Source organism: Pseudonaja textilis, chromosome 4, assembly GCF_049901715.1.
Source record: "Pseudonaja textilis isolate UNSWEBS1 chromosome 4, rPseTex1.2, whole genome shotgun sequence".
Lineage (NCBI taxonomy): Eukaryota > Metazoa > Chordata > Lepidosauria > Squamata > Elapidae > Pseudonaja > Pseudonaja textilis.
Genome location: NC_141993.1, coordinates 4,356,805 through 4,373,505, shown reverse-complemented (window position 1 = coordinate 4,373,505; position 16,701 = coordinate 4,356,805). Strand labels below are relative to the sequence as shown.

General features: G+C 48.1%; 1 protein-coding gene across 2 annotated transcripts in view; it reads left to right on the top strand.

Moving 5' to 3' along the window:
- Nucleotides 1–5,812: 5,812 nt before the first annotated feature.
- Nucleotides 5,813–16,701, top strand: part of NRG3 (neuregulin 3) — a 408,983-nt gene continuing 398,094 nt past the window's right edge. For both annotated transcript variants that reach the window (XM_087932151.1, XM_087932150.1), the window contains exon 1: nucleotides 5,813–6,941. In XM_087932151.1, coding sequence (XP_087788277.1) covers nucleotides 6,149–6,941 — 793 coding nt within the window. In that variant the 5' untranslated portion in view covers nucleotides 5,813–6,148. The remainder of the gene's footprint in view (nucleotides 6,942–16,701) is intronic.

The window sequence follows — 16,701 nt, the reverse complement described above, 5'->3', positions numbered from 1 at the left end:
GCCTTCACCACTAGATCAAACGGGCTTTTGGATTGTGCCCTTCCTCTTCAAGTGACACAATATCTGGGCCATACTCTGATGGAAGATGGAAAAACTTCCCTGTGAGATCGATCTGCTCAACCTTTACCTTTTGCTATGACATGTGAAGGTCCTTCCCTGGATACAGAAACTAACCCAGGATGTGCCTAGCTAGGACTTCTATGGATGCCCTCCAAAGGCTGGTCCAGGGAGTTGGAAAAAACAGCAACCCGGTGTCAGTATTCCAGCAAACCTCCACTCCAGCCAATAACTCTGAGACAAATGTCACTCAAAAGTTCTCTTTTATTTGGATAGTAACTGGCACAACTGGGGGAATCCCAAATCTGAAAAATCCGGGCTTCCTTGCAATAATCAAAAACTACAATTCCAACCCCCAGCACCCATCATCACATCCCATGCCCCAATCCTCATCCATCCCAACTGAAGATCTTCTCTCACATACGTGCACAATAGCATGACCCTTGAACTACAAAAAGAATATTATTTTGTCTAACTACATATACCCCAAGAACTTCCACCCTCCCACTTTCCCAGGCTCAAAATGTGGCCACATGAGAGCATCTGCTTTCAATATGGTTTCCAAAACTGACATCCAGAAGATGACAGCGATCGATGACTTCCACACTATGGCCAAGGAGGCTGCCGAGAGGCGTCCATAAAACCCACTAGGGTTGGAGCCTATGGCTGCAGATATAACTTGAGTGATCTATTTAAAAAATGAGTTGCATGGGGCTTATGCAAGCCCTTTGAGGTAGACCAGATCAGGAAACAAAGAGTCCACAAGCTGCATTGGAGCTCTATTTATAGTAACCAAATCTTGAAAGCCTGGCTGTGTTTTCTCACCTCTTCCTCCTATATTCCTGTGAATGTTAGTAGAACCACTCTGAGTGTCTTTCTGTTTCCCAGGCCAAGAGTCTCCAACTTTGGCAACTTTTAAGATTTGCGGCCTTCAACTCCCAGAGTTCCTCAACAAGATGAGGAATTATAGGAGTTGAAGCCCATAAGTCTTGTAGCGGCTTGATTTTAGGCTGTAATTAGTAATATTAATAATATATACAGTAATCTTAGACCTAGCGTTTTCAATAGCTATAGAATATGAAGGGAATGAGAAAATGGAGCAAAGAAATTGAATCAAAGCTCCTGGAAAGTACATGACTAGCTGACTAGAAATTCGACCAGGAGCAATTTCAGGTTTTGCTTGTATTTTTAAATTGTACTGTCAACTAAGACAAGAAAAGTTTCTTCCCTTCAACACGTCAACTTTTTGCTCAAAATGGGGGAAAACAACAACAACAACAACAAAGCATGCCAAATATATACATATTGATTGCAAGGCAAGCCACCTGATCTTTGAGGATCGGGTTGCTGAACTGAACACAAATAGGCCATTATTTGAATGATAGTACTTTAACCTATATACTGCTTCGCAGCGCTTTACAGAGTCAGCACATTGCCCCCAACAATCTGGGTCCTCATTTTACCCACCTCGGAAGGATGGAAGGCTGAGCCAACCTTAAGTCTGGTGGAATACGGTCTGCCATATTGCAGGCAGCCGGCAGGCAGCAGAAGGAGCCTGCAAGGCTGCATTCTAACCACTGTGCCACCGCAGCTCAGTAGTTAGAATGCAGTATATTGCAGGCTAATAATAAAAAAAACAAAACATCACAAGCAGGACAATATCTTGGGCACAGAAGGACTTTTAGATAATAATAAAGAAGGTAGAAGGAAAGGGTCAAACGCTCGACAGTGTTGCTTCTTGTTTGACTTCTGTGTGTAAACCAGTTAGAGATGAGGTCAATTTACTAATCGCTTTTCAAAATTCAGCCTTTTCTCTTTATAGCCCTAGAGATAGCCTGGTTTCTGTCTGGATTTCAATTCTCCCCATAGCTCTTGCTAGATGGATTCTCATTCTTCTTTTCATCTTTTCCTCACATCTGGAGAGAGAAAGCACCAGTCACTTTCCTTTCCATGGTTGGCTCTTCTGGGACATGGAGTTTTTATGATTAGAGGTTTAAGTATCTCTCCCTCATCCTTGACATCTGTCAGTCTGGCACATCCAGGCATCCACTGGTGAGCCACTTAAATGAGATAACACCATAGTTTTATGATTCTCCCTCTTTGCTTGGGCTGGAATAAGGAAGTGACAGAACTCTTGTCAATTTCACCTGGATACGTATCAAACAAAAGAAGGAAAAGGAAAGTCCATCCTTTGTTTTGGTGGCTTTGTAAAACGTTCAAAGAAGCAACACCTTTTCACTGGTCTGCTGATGAAACGAACGAAGAAAAAAGTTAATTTAATTAATCAATCTAAGTTAATAAAAGCCCCTCCCTGAGCAGACAGTTCTGAAGCCCAGGACCAAAATTGCTGTGGAAAGACAGTGGCCAGGAGGAATGAAGGGGTTCCTGCCCCAGCGAAGCAGGGCGCGGGTCAAATGGGGCGGAGACATTGCCAACAACGGTGTGAAGAGCATCAGGCAAACTGGGCAGTGTGGCTTGAATCAGCCCAAGTTAGAAAGCACCACTTTGGAGACAGGGAAGGAAAAGGCAAGTGGAACCGTGTGTGTGTGTGTGTGTGTGTGTGTGTGTGTGTGTGTGTGTGTGTGTGTAAAAATAGCAGGTCCTTCTGAGTTGATGGTGGTGGTGGTGGTGATGATAAAGAAGAAAATGATGATGATTCAGTTGCATCCAACTATATGGGTCAGGTCTTGCCACGTCTTCCCATCTCACACTGCTTCTTTGGGTTATTTTATCTGGCCAGTGTCCGCTTGGATCCACCCTTGAGAAATAGCTTAAAGGTACATATTTACACTGGGACAACGTGGTTCTGTAGATCAACTCTACATTTTTTTAAAATAAACTTGTCTCCGGTGCATCGTCCTTTGATGCCTTTGTACATGATAGCAATTAATAGTAACGAGAGAGGTTTTATTAGCCTTTAGGCGAAGTCTTTGGGCTCACAAGGGCTCGTAACATTTCTCTTCCAATCCCACAGAGACACATGGCCATATCCCACCATTTACCTAAGAGCTTGGCAGATGAGCTAATCAATATGTCTACAATGAGACACAAGGCTGCTTTGTGTTTGGTTCTTTTTTGGGTGTGTGTGTGTGTGTGTAAATAAAACCATCCCTCATCTCATCTTGGAGGCAAATAAGCCTCTTTTCTGTGTAAATGTGCACTGGAGCGAATTTTATCTTCATAAAACCATCCTGGCCCTGTCCTGGTGCTATATATAGCTTAGGGACGGAGAGACAAAAACCATGGAACCATCCTGCCCTGCAGGGCTTATATCATGAAGGCAATGATGGCTAGATGGTTGTTACTGAAGGTCTCTGTGCAAAACATGTTTCTGGTGCAGTCTTTCCTGCACCAGAATCTACCACTTCAAGGTTGTTGTAGATTTTGCTGCTGTCACATCAACGGACTCTTCTCCACAGTTTTTGCCAGCCAAGAATTCTCCTTGTCCCAAAAGCTGAGCTTTAGCCCTTTCTCCCTCTAGCCCTCAACCATGCCAGGTTCCCAAGGCCGGGTGGGAAATTTTATCGATCCCGAATAACTCTGCATAGCTGAGTTCCTTTCCAGTCTCAGCATTTAGGCCAGAGGTCCCCAAACTTGGCAACTTTAGACTTGTGGACTTCAACTTCCAGAATTCTCCAGGGCTGGAGAATTCTGGGAATTGAAGTCCACCAACCTTAAAAGTCGCCAGGTTTGGGGACTCCTGGTTTAGACTGCCTTTCTTCGTCCTCTAGTACTGTTATTGATGCTACTTCACCTCCTGCTCAGACACGTCGATCCATCATTCTGCGTCTCTTTTTATTTCGTGTTTTATAGGACGGCGCCGTCCGTCCGGCACCCGCTGCCTGGCCAGAAGGTTCAAAGTGAGCATCCAAGGGGATTAATTAGGCAATCGATGCTCTCTTAATTCCTCCGGCGTTTGGAAGAACTTTCAAGAAAGGGCAACGGATAGCTAGCCTCGGCGGACCCAGGGAGCCCACTTCTTCGGACGGTTAGATTTCCATTACAGCGCCGAGAGTGAGTGGGTGGGTGGAAGAGAGAGAGAGAGAGAGAGAAAGAGAGAGAGAGAGAGAGAGAGAGGGAGAGAGACGGTATCTCGGCTTGCCCCCTAAAGTAGGCACAGAGAGGGCGACGCCTTCCTTCGCTCACAGCCCGCGATGTTGGGTCTTCCTCCTGCCTCCAGCCCAAGAGCCGGGCAGTTGAAGTCTCCCCCGGAGCCGCGCGGGACTATCCAAACCGTCCCCTTCTCCTTCCGACTCCAGCCCAGAGCAAGGCGCCCAGTCCGCGCGGCGCTTCGGTCCCGGTTGCTCCGCACAGAGAGAGAAAGAGAGATGCCCCTCGCCAACCGGAGCGGGCGGAGGAGAGGCGGCTTTCCCCGCGGGCGGCGCTTTGCCAGGGACGGCACCTGAGTCGGTAGCGGCGGAGAAAAGGTGCCCAGCGCCCCGCCGGAGCCCCCGCGCCAGAAAAAAAAAGAAAGCTCAGCCTTCTCGCTCCCCTTTTTTCGGGGTGGGGGGTGGGTGGGGGCAGCTCTTTCCTTCGCTCCGAGTCTAGAGGAGCCGCCCGGCTGCAGGCGGAATCCCACGCCGAAAGACCAGCGGTTGCTGGCCCAGCCACCCGCCCCACTCCCCCTCTGCCCATGCAGCCCTCCACGTGCGCGCGGGCGCGCCTGCCCGAGCGCGGTCCCGGGCACGAGAGCCGCGCATTCCCGGGCGGGCGGGCGGGCGACCGCGCGCTGCTTCAGCCCAGCCGCCGCAGGAGCGCCGAGCGGACACCTGGGCTGGGAAGCGGCCCCGGCCCAGCTCCGGATCTCTTCCTCCGGAGGGAGCGCGTGGCACCCGGTGGCTTCGGAGGCCGCAATCCCGGCACCCCACCCTCTTCCTCCTCCTCCTCCTCCTCGGAGCCAAGTGGGAGGGAGGGGCCCCGCTTCCTTTGCCCTGCCTCCCCCTCCTCCCGCCCCCCCCCCACCCTTCCTCCGCGCGGCAGGAATCCACCGCCGCCTTCGCCAGTAGGGAAAGGCAGGGGAGGGAAAGCCGGGCAGGCCGGCCCTGGCACGGGCTTGGAATCCCGGGGCTGCGCGCGCGTGGGAAGGCGCGGGCGCGTGCCTGCCTCTCCTCCCCTTCGGAGCTGCCAGCGCGCCTGTGTGGTTTCTTTTTGGCTGGGATTTTTTAACCTGCCTCCCCCCCTTCCCCTCTCCTCCCCTCCACCCCGCCGCCGCTTCGTGCTTGGTTTGTCAGGAGGCCAAACCCGCGTCCCCTTCGGCTTCGGCGAGGATGCCGGGGGTGACCGGCTCTCCAGCAGCCCCGGGGCTGGCGGCTGGGCTTCCCCTGCAGGCTGCCGCCGCCTCCGGCTCGGTCTCGCCTTTCTGCCAGCGCTGCCCGAGGACCGGCGGCGGGGCTACCGACTAGCAAGAGCTCCGGTCGCTTCGGGAAGAGGGGGTAGCAGGGAGGCAGGAACGCGGGCAGGCGGGGACCGGAGCAGCGTCGCCCCGAAGCAGGAGCGGCTCCCCGAGAGGCGTTTCTCTTCCTCAGGGAAAGGGGCTCCGGATGGCTGCTCGTTGCGGATCTTGGTTTGGAAAGCAGGGGAGAAGCCCCTCCTCGGCCCGGATCGTTACCACCTGAAAGCCCCGGCTTCCCGGCACCCGCTTGGCCAAGGACGCCCAGGATCTGGGGGGCTTCGTCCGAGCCTTCTCCTAATTTGTCGGGCGGGTGGGCGGTGGGGGGTGGGGGGAGAGATCCGGAGTCCGGGAGGGGGCGGGAAATCGCCGGGAAAAGGAGGCGAGCTCGGCGGCGGAAGGTGGGGAGAGCTGCTCGCGCGTTCCAGCTGATTCAGCAGCGGTCGTGTGAATGGTGTAGCTGAGAGGGCGGGCGGGGTGTCGCGCTCTCCGGATCGAAGGGAGGCGAGCCCTTTCGGGGACCTACCGGGCTGCGGCCGCCTCCCCCACCCCGCTGCCGTCGGGTCTTCCCGCTCCTCTTCTCCTCCTCCTCCCCCCGTCCCCCCCCCCGCCCCGCTTCCCCGCCGCTCCGCATGCTGCGCCCTCCCCGCCCTCGATGCCGCTGCTTCCCCCCGGGGGAGGGCTAGAAAGGCGCCGAGGAGGATGAGCGAAGGGGTCGCCTCGCCGCCGGGTGCCGCAGCCGCTGCCGAGGAGGGGGCGGCGGCGGCGGCGGCGGCGGGCGGGGGCCCTGCGGCGGGCGATGGAGGGCCCGAGGCGGCGGGCCGGGAGCTGCGTTGCGGCGAATGCCTGGTGTGGAACCGGCAGCAGACGTGGCTGTGTGTGGTGCCCCTCTTCATCGGCTTCGTGGGCCTGGGGCTTAGCCTGATGCTGCTCAAGTGGATCGTGGTGGGGTCCGTGCAGGAGTACCTGCCCACCGAGCTGATGGATTCCAAGGGGATCGAGCAGGACCCCTTCTTCCTCTCCAAGCAGCCCACCACGCCGCCCAAGGGCGGGGAGCCCGCCGCCTCGCCCGGCACGGACGCCGCCGCCGCCGCCTCTCAGACGCCCAACCGGATGAGCACCCGCCTCACCACCATGACCAAGGCTCCTACCCGCTTCCCGGCCACCCGGGGCCCCATGCGGGCCATCCCGCCGCGGACCACCACGGCGCGCCACACGCTGGCGCCCCCGACGCTCCTGGCCGGCGGCAGCACCGGCAGCACCACGGCTGCCGTCGCTGTCCCTTTCAGCACCACGCTCCTCCTGGCCCGCCCGCCGCCCGGCGCCCCTCGGAGCCCGCCTGGGGCGGCCTGGCCCACTGCGGCGTACACTACCTCGTCGTACAAGACTTATCTTCAGGACTCGGCTCCTTCGTGGACCTTATCCCCCTTCCAAGAGGCCAGCAGCACCACCACCACCGCCGCCCCGCCGGAGACCAACTCCAGCCCCAAATACCGTAAGTCGGAGGGAAACTTTTGCCTCGGTTTCCTCCCGCCCTCTTCCTCCTCTTCTCCTTCTTCTTGGGTGGCTTCCTCTGTGGCTTTGCCTTGGCCGGGAAGGGCTCTCCCCAGGTGGACCTGGTTGCCAGCCTCGCTTGGGAGGTGGGAGGGTTGGATTTCAAAGCCAAAGGAGGCTGAGGGGGTCTTTGGAAGTTCCTCTGGGGCTGGCCGTTTCGGTGGCTGCGGTGGAGACGGAGACTATCCGAAGAGGGGTTCCTTCACAGGGGGAGACACAGACGGGGACTGCGCGCCCCTTTTTTTCTGCGTTTGGTACAAGGTGGGGGGGGGGAATGATCCCCAGACTGAAGCCAGAGGAGAGCTGTCAATGGGATGGGTGCTTCTGATCTGAGGGCTGAGCCTTGGACCGGTGGCTTAGGATGGGAGAATGTGGTGGCTTTAGGCAAGGAAGCCACTGGGTGACTTTGGAGAAGGACAGGGAGAAGTTAAGGGAAGAGGTGAAGAAGTGCCTTTGAATCAGAGTTGTGCTCAAGAACCTTGGACAAAGGGCATGCATGTTCTTCTTAGCTTTCCCAAAAGCTTTCCTTCCTTCCTTCCTTCCTTCCTTCCTTCCTTCCTTCCTTCCTTCCTTCCTTCCTTCCTTCCTTCCTTCCTTCCTTCCTTCCTTCCTTCCAAAAGCCTTTCCTATTCTCCCTTGTAAGCATCACTGTTTTAGATTCATGACTGCCAGTTCTGCACTTGCACATGCAAACATGCGCCATGCTCACCATCTATGTATGGAACAGCTCTGGGTGATCCCACTTTCTCTTCTTGCTGGGACGTAAATGGAATCTTACTCTACAGGGGTGAAGGGAAATAGATGGATGTTTGGATTTCTCCCTCTAAAGGGTGAGGGATCTGACATATTTGCACCCCTCACCTGTGCTGCCAATTTCCATTTATACAGTACCCTCTTACTCCCCCTTTCATTTGAAAAGAAAGGAACTAAAGCTTCAAGACCTTGTGAAGGTTATCTGGGACACAAACCAGCCCCTGGGGGCCTCTATTTCAAGGAGAGTGGGAGAGAGGGGTGTGTGTGAGATTCCATATTTATTTCCCCCCCCCTCCCCGTATTTCTCACCATCTCACCATCCTTTCCGTAGTGAGATACATTAGTGAGAAGCTGAGTTTCTCCCTTCCCACTTTCCAGAACTAGATCCAAGGGAACCCTATCGCTCCAAGGTTATTTCCTGGTCCCCATGGCCCCTTCCCATTTGGTGGGGTTTGCTTATTTCAGCCAAGGGGGTGGGGGGGGGGTGAGCGGGTGGGCTTTTCTTTCTCTCACCCACAGCTTAAAGCTGGTCCTTCATAACCCGGGATGGGGTAGCCCTCCGCGTAAGAGGCTGTGGCGTGAGAACAGAGGCAAAAGCCGTCCGTCCGCTGGGTTGGAGAGAGGCTTCCTCCAGAGGATTCAGCCGAAGGAGGAGAAGGAGGCGGCAGGCAGGATGCTAGCAGTGGTCGCTGAGCAGGTGTCCAGAGGGTGACTCTGTCTTCCCCTGCAGAGGAGGGGCTCTCTTTGAGAGGGGCTCCTTTGATCCGGCTGAGGAAGGGGAGGGGCAGAGATGCTCTTTCTTTAGAGGATGAAACCCTGGCTGGTGTTTGCTCAGCCTTTCCCTCCTCTGGCCCACCCTACCGTCTCCCTTTCTGGCACCACGCAAAGGGGAATGGAGAAACCTCCCCAGTGCCCCAATTTTTATGACGCTTTGAGCCACAGGACAGCAGGTGGGGCGATGTTCAAAGAATAGACCGGGTGTGCAAAACTCTGCCCGTTCCGGTTCTCCACAAAGACAAATAAATATCTCCAGCATCTCCAAGACGGGCAGAGCAGTGGTGGTTTCCTACCCTCGGCCAGGGAGTCCTGTCACCTGCTTGGAACTGCTGGAAGTAGGAATGTCAGCTGCCAGAAAACCTGCTACACCCCTCCCCTGGCTCCTCTACTGCCCCCCCCCCCACAGAAGGATGCACACCCATATCCCCTTTGCACCCAGGGGATGAAGGAGCCTTCAGAGGATTTGCAAGTAACTCTTTGTTCCTTTTGCGAATGCCGCTCTTTCAATTGTAGATTGGATCTCAAGGATTCCTCCCCTCCTCTGCTTCCCCCAGGCCAGCTTTAGCAAGGGAGGAAATACAAAGAACTGCAAATTCATCAGAAAGTGGCCTCCTTTAAACACAGGACACTTTCTGCATTATCATTAACAGGAGATTAAATAGAATATGAGATTCAATAAAGGAGTGGGACAGAGGGAGAGAGAGAGAGAGAGAGAGAGAGAGAGAGAGAGAGAGAGAGAGAGAGAGAGAGAGAGAGAGAGAGAGAGAAGAAAGAAAGAAAGAAAGAAAGAAAGAAAGAAAGAAAGAAAGAAAGAAAGAAAGAAAGAAAGAAAGAAAGAAAGAGGAAGAAGAGAAAGGAAGGAAGGAACTATTTAGGGCACATGGATTTTCTTCCCTTTCTCTTCCAAAGGTTTGATTATTTCTTATTATTGTTGTTGTTGCTGTTGTTGGTCATGGTGGTGTTGACACAGTCAGCCAGATGTTTAGGTTGGAGTCAGCATTTTTTATCCCAAGGACCTGGGATAGGCAGACGTGAGTGTTTGATGTTGTCACCTGTACATTATTGTTGCAGAATGGAAGCTGTTCCAGGTAGAACTGCCTCTTGCAATTGACAGGTGGGGATTTCGTCAAATGTTCGATGGTGTTCAAAGGACGTTCCAGATGCTTTGAGGTTGCAGCACCCAAGGCTTCTGTGACTAACCGGACTCTGTCTTTGCTTTCTCTTGCCACCGTCATTCTGTTTCCATTTGCAGGTCTTTATATTGAGTGATTTTTCTCTAGTTCTTTTTCTTCCCTTCTGCTGTCTCCAGGTGCTGCTCTGTGTCCACTATCCAGTCTATTTTTTTTTTTGGGGGGTGGGGTCATTCATTCTTATCAAAAATAGTTAGGCCTTGGGGTATTATGTGACAGGTGCCTGTTTGTTCAAATTCTAAGCTCCCAAAGTTCTTTAGCTTCTTTATTTTCTATTACTTATTTATTTGGGGGGAGGGTGCCAGTTCTTGCTTGCAGGCCAATGGCCCTTTTTATAGAGATTTCAATGCACCCTTGTTGCTACTTTGTCATGTCATTGTTTGTAGTCAATCTGTGCAATCTTCTGGCACCAGCTGACTTGTATTATTAAGGATAACATTTTTATTGTGATATCAGGTGATAGTTTTCTCAGATTAGCAGAGGCTAACTAAGGCCTCCGTGATTCCTTTGTAGGCAGTTGCCTTAACTGAATGCCTCTTTAACTCCCCATTTTGACACATTTAAAGGACTTTTGTATTCAAGGAGAGACCCAAGGAAAGAGAGAAGGAGGAAGGGTGTTTTCTGAGAGCAATTCAGTTGCTCATTAAAAGAAAGACGTGCCATCCTGCTTTGATCCACAGATCTGTAGAAAACTCAGGTGATGCAGGGATCAGGATATTTATCTAACTTATCAACACTCTTGTTTCCCAAGAGTCTCAAAGGCACGTTGTGGGGCTTCAAAGTGGTGTTTAACTGAGAAAGGCTGGTTTCAAAGGAGGAAGATGGTCCTTTATTGGGTTTCTTCCTTGCTTTTTAACTGACCACTTTGGACAGTGAAGAGACAAGAAGTTACAGTCAATGCCAGCAAACATAACCCCATCCCCTGAGAGGCCTTAGAGAAAGTTCAGGCTTATCCTCTTATGTTCTTCCATAGCATAATCTCTCGGTCTAGGTCAGATAATTTTGAGTAGTGCAGAAGGAAACACCCCATGTGTAAATGGTCTAAATGGCAAACCCTGAATTTGATTTACTGCAATTGACATGCAGTCAAAATTGCATCCCATCCTTATGGTTAATGTTTGTCATTCTTCCTGTGCTAACAATGTTTTCCTTTTGTCCTGCTTTGGAGACAGTCTGGTAATAGTTTAAAGGTTCTCTGCAGGAAGTGGAGGAGAGTAATCTGATCCATAATGTACAGGGTGAAAATAATCAAGCAATGAACATTAAGGCTGCTTAGCTTTCAGACCACAGATAATGCATTATGTAAAAAACAAAAAACTTTGGCAACAACAGTTTCATGGAACTAGACAGTGATCACCAGAATAGTTCAACAGCTCCCATCAGTTTCTGCCTGTTCATAAATATCTGGATGGGAAGGATCCCTATGGATTCTTATGTTTAGGGAACCTAATTTGCATAGAATGCCAATTAGATGTTTGCCGTTCTATTTTTCTGGAATAATAATACCCTCCTGTTTATTCCCAAGAGTCCAGCGTTTCCAAAAAGTCAAGAAAAAGCTGGCTTTGTTTGGCGAGCCTTTGAGGATTTGTGGTGTTTGAGTTTGATTCCTTCTGCAGCAGGAATATATTTTGACAGTTTGGTTAAAGTATTTTGTGCCTTGCTTCGACCTTATTTCTGTGTAAGGTCTGTGGCCTCCTCCATGTTGGTTGCTGGGGCAAATAGGCCAGGCAAAAAGAATAAATATATAACAGGTGCATGCATAGTAAGTCTAAAGGGGTTACAAGCCCAACTGTTCATCAACATTCTGGTACCCTCAATTGGCTTCATCATGGCCAGGATCATGGATGGGTGTGGCAAAAGGCAGCCAAGCTGCCCCAGGTCCTTTCCACTGTTCCAGGGGTGAGATTCAAAATTGTTTACTACTGGTTCTGTGGGTGTGGCTTGGTGGGTGTGGCTTGGCTTGGTTGGCATGGCAAGGGAAGGTTACTGCAAAATCTCCTTTCCACCCCACTAACCTGCTTTCCACTTCCATTCTCCTGTGCAGGGCAACCAAAGAAAACCCAGCCAATCAGCTGGGACTCAATGGGAGGCAGAGAAGAGATGGGGTTGGCAGGCCACTCAGAGGTGGGATTGGCCGGTTCTCTGAACTACACCAAATTTCTGCTACTGGTTCTCCAAAACTGGTCAGAACCAGTTGAATACCACCTCTGCACTGTTCCTAATCTTGCAACCTCACCCAGAAAACCATGTTCAGCTTTGACCTTGGCAGTGCAAATCTAGCAGGCCTGATGACCTTGGATGGACATGAAAAGCAAGAGGTTTTGCTGTGAGCACTTTCCAGGTGCAGCCATCCTTTTGAGCAGTGACAATTTCAGTGTTTTAGCTCCAGTTTATGGCTTGGAGGAGAAATGGGACAGGGTGGAGACCTGTAGTAGAAATCACCATTGTATCAGCAGAGAATTTCAACAAATGGGATTTGAAACACTGATGTAAAAAGAGTATTTAGGTCTTTGTCTTTATCATACAGCGATTGATAAAAACTGAAGGTGCTTTTTCTCTCTCCAGAAACTATATCCTGAAGGAAGCCTCATTCAATTCCATAGATTAATTGTCAGATCATTTCATTGTTGATTAAGAATTGATCATTGGATTTCAATTAGAAAAATCTCTTGTGTTCCATGCTGGTATGCACTACATATTTCTGCATCTTTTCAGCTGTTTTTCCAAACATTTTCCTGCATTATTTAGATGAGAGAAGCTATAATTTGCTCTTCTTTCCCCTGAACATTATTGCAGTTGGTATAAAATATTACTTACACTGATAATGATTCTGGAAGTCCCTCAGAGTCAGGTGGCATATAAAGCTAATACATTATTATGAAGCAAGCACAAACAAAATTGTTTAGTTACTTTGGACAATAACTGCTGGAGATACATTTTCCTTCAATATGTTTGGTGCTCTGTTGATTTTGTTGGTACACAAAGCTGAAATATTATCTTGCAAGAATTCCTCAACAGGGTGAGAATGGATAGACTTGCAAAATTAATGCCCTACAGGAGAAGCAGCCCTGCTGAATCATATAATGCAGAAATGCCAAAATAGACTGAGATTCCAGAAATTAAAATTGATGTTTGTTTAGGAAATAGAAAGAATATTTGGAGATTTGCTGTCATTCGCTGTCATTTTATGCAAAAATAGAAAGTTGACCTTTGCTCGTGCACCCCAACAACAAAATAATAACAATATCCACACAGTCTATTAGAGAGTTTTGACTGGATTTAGTACTTCTGTTTATGGGAACTTTCCTAAGGGTTAGGATATTAATGATACTGTCACAAAGTCAATGTTTTTCCAACTACCACTGATGAAATTCTGTCCATTCCTACTGCGTCCAGATACAACTCCAGATCTTTTGACAAGGCACCAAACAATGATAATCATATATGTGTACAAGAATCCATATTACACAAAAGTGGATCTTAGTGGGGTTTTGAAATTGCTGGTTGGGTAATCCAAAGGAAATTTACTTCTCAAACCTCATTCAAGGAATAATAATAAAAATAATGATAAAAATGATTTAGTGAGGGAATTGAATAATGGCACACTTAAGAATACCATTGAAATGAAACTGAACTAAGCTGGCACTCCAGCCTGGGATGAGAGTCTGCTTGTTTTTTAACCAAGTTTATTTGCTTCCCTGCTGAAATGACTTGAGAGCCACTAAGATTTGAACCGATGGCCATCTTTTAGGCGATGTAAATCCTCACCGTGGATGAAGGGATTTCAAAAGAAATGGCTGAGCTTTGAAAAGCATAGCAGAAGAGTCAAAATACAAATATTATATCTGGAGGGCATTGTTGTTGCCTTCTTGGAATGACAAGCCCAAAACACAGGCTTTAAATATTTTGTGTTTTAAGTAGAAGTATTATCTTTAGTGTGAGGGGTATTTTAAAACAGTTATTTGTATTCTGCCTTTGTTCTTTGTATAAATAACCCAAGGCATCAAATGTATCCAACACACTTTCCTCCTTCTATTTTTCGCCACCACATGGGTTGGGCTGAGAGAGAGAGTGAGTGACTGGCCCAAAATCACCCAGCCAGCTTTTGTGTCTAAGGCGGAACTAGAAGTCATTGCCTCCTGGTGATTCACCCAAAGTCATCCAAGTTGACTTTCATGGCTAAGATGAGATTAAACCCAGGGTCTCCAGTTGTCTAACTCTGATGCCTTAAGCATTAGACCAAACGGGTTCTCTGTAAAGCTGGGCTGGAACAAATAAACAGCAAACTGAAATTCTTGCTGATCTCAGTCATGCTCTCTTCATCATTGCTGAAAAATGCCAACTAATTTGTTGGAGCCCTCCTTTAATAATATCTTGAAAAATGTCTTCAGTCTTGACCAAACAGAGACTGAAATCAATGGAAAGCAAGTAATTATAATCAATATTAGAATTCTGCACATAAATTATTTTAGACAATATTTTTCACAATGATTTCACTACATCTTAAAATGACATTTCCCCCTACCATTCCCAATGCTACTCTATAGCTAGGTTGAATAACAGAAATGAGTAGCTCTGGTCAGCATGCCTTAAAATCACAACAGGATCATAACAGTTCAGATTTAGCTCTGCTTTACTTGCATCATAAATATGCTGAGTCATCTTGAAAAAGCAGCCCTACGTTAAAATTCACATATAATATAATAATATTCACATTAAGAATTCTAGTATCAGACAAAAATATTTTGGAGCATATAACTAGTGAAAGCTTATTAATTTGCTACTTTGTGTAATATACACGTGAAACTCAAAACATTAGAATATCGTGCAAAAGTTCATTTATTTCAGTAATGCAACTTAAAAGGTGAAACTAATATATGAGATAGAATCATTACATGCAAAACAAGATAGTTCAAGCTGTGATGTGTCATAATTGAGATGATTATGGCTTACAGCTCATGAAAACCCCAAATCCACAACCTCAGAAAATTAGAATATTGGGAAAGGTTCAATATTCTAGGCTCAAAGTGTCCCACTCTAATCAGCTAATGAAGCCATAACACCTGCAAAGGGTTCCTGAGCCTTTAAATGGTCTCTCAGTCTGGTTTAGTAGGAAGCACAAACATGGGAAAGACTGCTGACCTGACAGTTGTGCAGAAAACCATCACTGACACCCTCCATAAGGAGGGAAAGCCTCAAAAGGTAATTGCAAAAGAAGTTGGATATTCCCAAAGTGCTGTATCAAAGCACATTAATAGAAAGTTATGTGGAAGGGAAAAGTGTGGAAGAAAAAGGTGCACAGGCAGCAGGGATGACCACAGCCTGAGAGGATTGTCAGGAAAAGGCCATTCAAAAGTGTTGGGGATCTTCACAGGGAATGGACCGAGGCTGGAGTCAGTGAATCAAGAGCCACCACACAGAGATGGATCTTGGACATAGGCTTCCAATGTCGTATTCCTCTTGTCAAGCTGCTCCAGACCAACAAACAACATCAGAAGCGTCTTACCTGGGCTAAAGAAAAACAGAACTGGACTGTTGCTCAGTGGTCCAAAGTCCTCTTTTCTGATGAAAGCAACTTTTGCATGTTTGGAAACCAAGGACCCAGAGTCAGGAGGAAGAATGGAGAGACACACGCTGCAAGATGCTTGAAGTCCAGTGTGAAGTTTCCACAGTCTGTGTTGATTTGGAGAGCCATGTCATCTGCTGATGTTGGTCCACTGTGCTTCATTAAGTCCAGGGTCAACACAGCCGTCTACCAGGAGATTTTGGAGCACTTCATGCTTCCTTCCACAGACGAGCTTTATGGGGATGATGACTTCATTTTCCAGCAGGATTTGGCACCTGCCCACACTGCCAAAAGCACCAAAACCTGGTTCAATGACCATGGAATCACGTGCTTCATTGACTCGCCTGACCTGAACCCCATAGAGAATCTATGGGGCATTGCCAAGAGAAAGATGAGAGACATGAGACCGAACAATGCAGAAGAGCTGAAGGCCGCTATTGAAGCATCCTGGTCTTCCATAACACCTCAGCAGTGCCACAGGCTGATAGCTTCCATGCCATGCCACATTGAGGCAGTAATTGCTGCAAAAGGGGCCCACACCAAGTACTGAGTACATATGCATGCTTATACTTTTCAGAGGTCCGATATTGTTCTATGTACAATCCTTGTTTTATTGATTGCATGTAATATTCTAATTTTCTGAGACTGTGGATTTGGGGTTTTCATGAGCTGTAAGCCATAACCATCACAATTATGACAAATCACAGCTTGAGCTATCTTGCTTTGCATGTAATGAGTCTTTCTTATGTATTAGTTTCACCTTTTAAATTGCATGACTGAAATAAATGAAGTTTTGCACGATATTCTAATTTTTTGAGTTTCACCTGTAATATATTTATTGAATGAATGAAATAACATTTGATTTACTATAAATGGATAATTTTATCTATAATCACTTCAAGTAGTTGACTAATAATTTAATATTGAGTTTATAGACAGACCACATTAAGTATTGAGATAGGCCTAGAATAGGCCAGTTCCTGAACATTTTTATCTAGTTTAAGCATCAGAGTTAGATTTTTTAAAATCAGTTTCCAAGTCCCGGAGAAGTGTCTTGCACAAAAATAGAAATCCTGATATTAAGACTTCTTTAAATTCTTTGCAAGACTCACCTGAAGTTCTAGGAAGGCTTGGGGATTTTCCACTTTTAATGGTTTCAAGGTTTTCCAACATGGCAGAAAATTCCCACTTCCTGTGGAGGTGGTTCTGGGAACATTAACCTATTAAAATGTATTAATTTTTGCTGCTGGTGCTGGATTATATGTACATTTCAAGCCTTTGCCCAAGAATGTTGTGGCCTACTTGCAGAATTAAACAGTTTGGGATGGTATGAACAGGAGATCTGGATACAATGTTTGTGTCTGCCATGATGCAACAAAGGTATTGGGTACTTGGTATTTTCTGAGCTTGAGTGT